Below are 6379 nucleotides of genomic sequence, written 5' to 3' on the forward strand. Positions count from 1 at the left end.
AAAGGCCATTGAAATGTTTTCACCAGTGTGTCTACTTGGAAAATGTCTGCAATATAAAAGAAATGAGTCCAGCTTGTAAACATCCTCACTAGTATTGCAAACATGTGCAGTAATTCCAAGGAATGTGCGCAAAGTTCGGTCTGACCATATATCAACAGTTACTGAGATGGAGCTGTGTTTCTTCAAGGTTTCACAAATATGCATCTTAACCTTTCCAACTGAATCTGGAATACATTTCTCAGCAATTGTCATTCTTGAAATGGGCACATACTTCATATCCAGTGTGTGAAGAAAGTGTCGAAAGTGTTCATTCTCAATTATAGATAACGGCAAGGTACAACCAATTACCAAGTCACAGTTTGACTGATTGCTCTTTGGCGACTTGAGTCAAGACTGTAATGTTGAGCAGTGCAAAATGACGATTCTATACTTTGTGGTGCACTTCTGTTAGAGTCTGTATGCGTGCCTCTCTTGTAAGCTTTTACTCAGTAAGCCTTGAAAGAAAAAACAACAACAACTGTATTATCCATTTATGAAGCAGAATTAACAATTTGCATACAGATATTGCTAATCAGTCATATTTACATCAAAAGAGCTTTGGGTATGTCATTATGTTTAAAATGTATTAATAATGCAGATCATACTCATTTGACTGTGCTATTTTATTGCTAAGTTTAAAGTTTTGAACTGAAGGAAACATAACGGATAATTGAATGCTTTCATCTCACTGCATGGTGCGTTTTAATGCAGGTCAAAAATAAAATCTACACACTGGTCGAAAACCTTTTTAGTAAATCAGTGTTTAAGCTAATAAGCCCATATGATACAATAGAACTGTGGAAAATCCACAAACAACATTAGAACTCAATCTGATTAACGTTTTAGTTACGGAGCGCATGCATGAGTCATCAGTCGTCATCATCTTATCTGTATTCATTTTATTATTTAATTAAACGAGATTTGGTTTTCTCTGTGACGCTTTTGTCCTACGTTGTAAACAGTAAATATTAAAATAACACAGTTGAGACAAATGTAGTATGTGACTTTCTGGAAAGCGGGATCACTACAGGCAGATGGCAGGTGGACACAGAATAAAATAGAAGCGAGAGCAGGCGGGTCACGGGTGTGGGAGAGAACCTGGCAGGAGCACGGGACGAAAAAAGTAGTCCCTTGCAGACTTCTACACCGAACTAACTAAGCATTAGCTGTCAAAATGTTGAAATTTTATGCATATACAGAAATTATGAGTCCTTAATCTTATCTTTCTTTGTGCTTTTGCTCCACGTCGATGAAAATTGGAAGTTGTTCACTTTGCTTCGTTAATTGATGTACCGCAGAATTTTCATGTCGCAGAATGTTTATTTTTTACTGTCTTACTGCATATGAACTCTTTGTGGCTCTTATAAGCAAACTGAATAATAGATGATGTAGCAGACATTTTCAACACATAGTTGATCTAGAGGCTCCACATGACATCCTGACCTGAGTCCTGCTGCCTTTGCACTAAGGTTAATCTCAAGTAATGCGCAGTTGCGCACAAGAAAATCACCAATCATTGGACGTGTCAATCAAACATCAATTTAAAAAAATATTAACATACAGTAATAATCATGAAATATTTTGAATTGGACTCGAGTGGACTCGGGAATAAGTCCGAATCCTAATATGTTCGAGTACGAGTAAATACCAAGTCAAAATGCACACAAGTCCATGACAAGACCAAGACCATTAAAATATGGTCTCGAGACGGAGTCCGAGTCTCGAGTACTACAACATTGAGCTGAACCAAATTAACTCAAAATGATGGTGACCATGGTAACAAAGGAGTGGCGGGAAAACTGAAAAAAAGGAAAACATGTGACTAATGAAAACATACTGTGATAGCAGTGAATCCGGCCAATCATGGAACAGCTGTTTCAAACGTGACATCCTCATTTCCAGAGAGACCAGTGGCACCGCCTGCTATATTAAACAAATTTACCACTCACAATCTTATATGTTAAATCAGTGAGCTGAGTGAAGAGTGACATAGACCGATAAGGAGAGAGAGATGTGGGTAATTCTTTATATGTGTTTGCTCCTGTCTTGTAACTATATCTGTGTTGCTTTGATGGTCAGTTCAGGTACCTGTCAGCTCCAGGGACACTTTACATTGAATGGGATGTTCCAGGATGGAGACCTTCTCATTGGTGGTCTGTTTGAGGTTCAGAGGTACCTCAAAGTATTCCCTGAGCTGAGCTTCAGAACAGAGCCAAAACTACCACAATGTGAACTGTGAGTCTGTAACTACACCAACTGAAGTAAACTTAAGACAATCATTTTTATGACTGTGTACAAACTGTAACTGGTTAATGAGAATTTAGTCAAGGCAACTGATGACATGTTGCATGATGGGTTACAGGACTGAAATCATTCACTGAATAAAAACACACACACACACACACACACACACGCACACACACACACACATATATATATATATATATATATATATATATATATATATATATATATATATATATATATACATACTTTAATTTTTTTGACAAAGTATACATTTGGAAATATTGTGTTATGAAATTTAGTTAATCTCTTATTATTAATTTATGTACTTTATCTGTTAGAATTTCAAAGTTAATGGCAATTTGTTTTGAATTGTTTCCTCTAGCTTCTATATGACAAGCTTCCAGCAAGCACTAACAATGGTTTTTGCCATCAGTGAGATTAATAACAATCCCAACCTCCTGCCTAACATCACGCTTGGTTACCAGATCTACGACAACTGTTTAAGGCTTGGAGTGGCATTCCGTGGTGCCACAGCTCTGGTTAGTGGGACAGAGGAAACCGTCTCTGACCTCAACTGCAAAGGACCATCACCGGTGATTGGAATCATAGGTGATCCAGGTTCTACTCATTCTATTGCAATTGCCAGTGTCCTGGGGCTGTTTCGACTGCCTATGGTATGATATTTAAAACCTTTTTTTTTTTTTTCATTAAGAAAAAGTCTTACCAAATGATTCTTTAAGAACACATTATATTTGATTATCTACTATGTAATGTTTTCATTCATAATAGCAGGACATTGTGTGCAAATATAACAAACCTGCTTCACAATAAATAAATTAATAAATAAACATAATGGCTTAAGAACTGATAAGATTTGTTTATCTTTCTCTGTCTCTTGTCTCCGCTCCTCATTTCTAATTAGGTTAGCTATTATGCCACCTGCTCCTGTTTAAGCGACAAGAAAAAGTACCCCTCTTTCTTCAGAACAATCCCCAGTGATGCCTTCCAGGTGCGGGCTATGGTTCAGATCTTGAGACATTTTGGATGGACCTGGGTTGGTCTCATCTACAGTGATAATGACTATGGCATCTACGCTGCTCAGTCCTTTCAGCAGGAAATGCAGGTGTTTGGACATTGTGTTGCTTTTTCTGAAATACTGCCCAATGATAATAACCCCAGAGATATTCAACGTATAATGGGAGTGATTCACACCTCTACAGCTAGAGTGGTGGTTGTTTTTTCTGCTTCATCCTTACTGATACCTTTGATGGATAAAGTTGTGTTGCAGAACATGACAGGCAGGCAATGGATTGCAAGTGAAGCTTGGACCACCTCACCTGTGTTTCGCACACCACGTTTTCTGTCCTTCCTGGGGGGCACACTGGGCATTGCTATCAGGCGTGGGGAGATTGAGGGGCTTCATGACTTTCTGTTACGTGTTCGGCCTAACAATGAACAAATAAATAATATAGTGAGGATCTTTTGGGAGAACCTGTTTGGGTGCACATTTGAAACAGGGGGTAAAAAGACAGAAGGAGAGCAAGTGAAAAAGCTTTGTACAGGACAGGAGGATCTGAACACCACAAACTCACCATACACTGATGTTTCAGGGTTGAGAGCATCTTATAATGTGTATAAAGCAGTTTATGCCCTTGCACATGCGCTTCATGACCTGATGCAGTGTGAAGAGGGGAGAGGACCATTCAGTGGGAATAGTTGTGCTGGCATAACAAATCTGAAACCCTGGCAGGTAAGAACCACAGGTATAGTGCAGATTTTCTCCAGGCATATAGATAAGCTGACTGTGGAAAAGCAAAATATGTGCTCTATATTAATTAAAATTTCAGATAAACATATAAAACCTGTCCTGTCTACAAACTGTACAGCTGGTTCACTACCTACAGAAAGTGAACTTCACCTCAGGCTTTGGGGATCATGTGTCATTTGATAAAAATGGAGATGCTCTGGCCATCTATGATGTGTTGAACTGGCAGCCCAGCTCTGATGGGTCAATAAAGCTCCACAAGGTCGGTGTAGTAAATGAAGGGGCAGCATCAGGGGTGATGCTCACAGTGGATGAGGATGCATTTTACTGGAACTTTGAGACAAAAAAAGTAATTAACTTTGAATTTTAAATGTCATAATTTTTGCAGGTATAAATACTAATCAAAGCTATGATAAGACAAATGAGAATAAATTAATGGAAAAGCCAAGCTTGTCATTATGTAAAGGAGATGACAAACATGATGATGTCTCTTTTAGCCCCCACAGTCACTGTGCAGTGAGAGCTGCCCACCAGGAACCAGAAGAGCAACAAAGAAGGGCCTTCCTGTCTGCTGTTTTGACTGCCTGCCATGCGGAGATGGAGAGATTTCTAATGCAACAAGTGAGGAGATTGCTGGCAAAATTTGAATATAATTTGATAGTTATTTTCTCTTTAAAATCTTGCATTCTGTCTTTTTCTTAACCACAGATGCTGTTGAGTGCATGTTGTGTCCAGATGAGTTCTGGTCCAATCCAGATAAGGATCAATGTGTCCCCAAAGAAGTTGAGTTTCTGTCTTATGAGGAACCTCTGGGCATCTCTCTGACCACTGCATCTCTGCTTGGCACCTGCTTCTGTGCTCTTGTGATGGTCATCTTTGCACATCACCGTAACTCTCCCATAGTGCGTGCCAACAATTCAGAGCTCAGCTTCCTGCTGCTGTTGTCACTCAAACTGTGTTTTCTGTGTGCACTACTGTTCATTGGTCAGCCACAGTTGTGGACATGTCAGTTAAGACATGCTGTGTTTGGCATAAGCTTTGTCCTGTGCATCTCCTGCATCCTGGTCAAGACTATGGTGGTAATAGCGGTGTTCAAGTCATCTCGACCAGAGAGCAAAGGAGCGATAAAATGGTTTGGAGCAGTTCAACAACGATGCACAGTTCTGGTCCTAACAGCACTCCAGGTTATGATATGTGCAGTCTGGCTATCAACTGCCTCTCCAACACCCCATAAAAACAACCAGTACATCCGCTCTAAAATAGTATATGAATGTGCTATTGGCTCAGTGGCTGGTTTCTCTCTACTGCTGGGATACATTGGACTGTTGGCAGCAGTAAGTTTCCTGTTAGCCTTCCTGGCGAGAAACCTTCCAGATCATTTTAATGAAGCAAAGTTCATCACTTTCAGTATGTTGATCTTCTGTGCTGTGTGGATTGCGTTTGTTCCAGCATATGTGAGCTCACCAGGGAAATATGCTGTTGCTGTGGAGATTTTTGCCATTCTGTCTTCAAGTTTTGGATTACTGGTGGCCATATTTGCTCCAAAGTGCTACATCATTCTTTTACATCCAGAGAGAAACACTAAAAAAGCAATCATTGGACGAGAAACACAAAATATATAGTTTTATATAATTTTGGTCCACCATCCACAGACACATTTGTGACTGAATCAACCAAAAATCTATCTATATCTATCTATCTATCTATCTATCTATCTATCTATCTATCTATCTATCTATCTATCTATCTATCTATCTATCTATCTATCTATCTATCTATCTATCTATCTATCTATCTATCACAAGATGTTGTGTGTTTATTTTGTTTTGCATATTATTTTATTTTAGTTATATTCAATTGATAAAAAGTTGATATTGTTACAAATATATTATTATTATTTTTAGTAATACAATTAAGGGCGCACACTCAGATCTCTGATATGGTTTATTGTTCAATCCTAGGTAAGCCTTTGTAACGACTGAGACAAGTCAGGCACAAGTATGTGTTATAGTTTAACAAATGATATTTAGAACTCACTCTGGGATCTGTGCCCCATCCCCCCAAACAGGGCAAGAAGGTCTTAGTTACCATGACCACGATCAGATAAGTTGGTTTTATGACTCTCAGCAATGTGAACAGGGGCCTCTGCCACAAGTCGTACAGATATTAGAACAGACTCTCCTGCATTAATTTATCGATGAACTGATTAACATGAAATTAACATGCATCCCAGAACTTTTTGTGAATGATTTACTGTCTAGTGTTGTGTTTTTTTAATACTACTACCTTTTGATACTATTATCTCTTTGATACTATGTATTTTACTAT

The 6379-nt window shown here is 38.7% G+C and overlaps 1 protein-coding gene across 1 annotated transcript; it reads left to right on the forward strand.

Annotated features, from left to right (window-relative positions):
- Positions 1–2050: 2050 nt before the first annotated feature.
- Positions 2051–5673, forward strand: LOC308686396 (extracellular calcium-sensing receptor-like; the record flags this gene model as incomplete). The annotated part of the gene is made up of 6 exons (XM_081394820.1): positions 2051–2274; positions 2669–2960; positions 3209–4036; positions 4173–4400; positions 4549–4672; positions 4760–5673. The coding sequence occupies 6 exons, from the start codon at positions 2051–2053 to the stop codon at positions 5671–5673; spliced, it is 2610 nt and encodes an 869-aa protein (XP_081250946.1).
- Positions 5674–6379: the final 706 nt, after the last annotated feature.

The sequence above is a fragment of the Scardinius erythrophthalmus genome, assembly GCF_964197995.2.
Source record: "Scardinius erythrophthalmus genome assembly, contig: HAP1_SCAFFOLD_234, whole genome shotgun sequence".
In the NCBI taxonomy this organism is placed as follows: Eukaryota; Metazoa; Chordata; class Actinopteri; order Cypriniformes; family Leuciscidae; genus Scardinius; species Scardinius erythrophthalmus.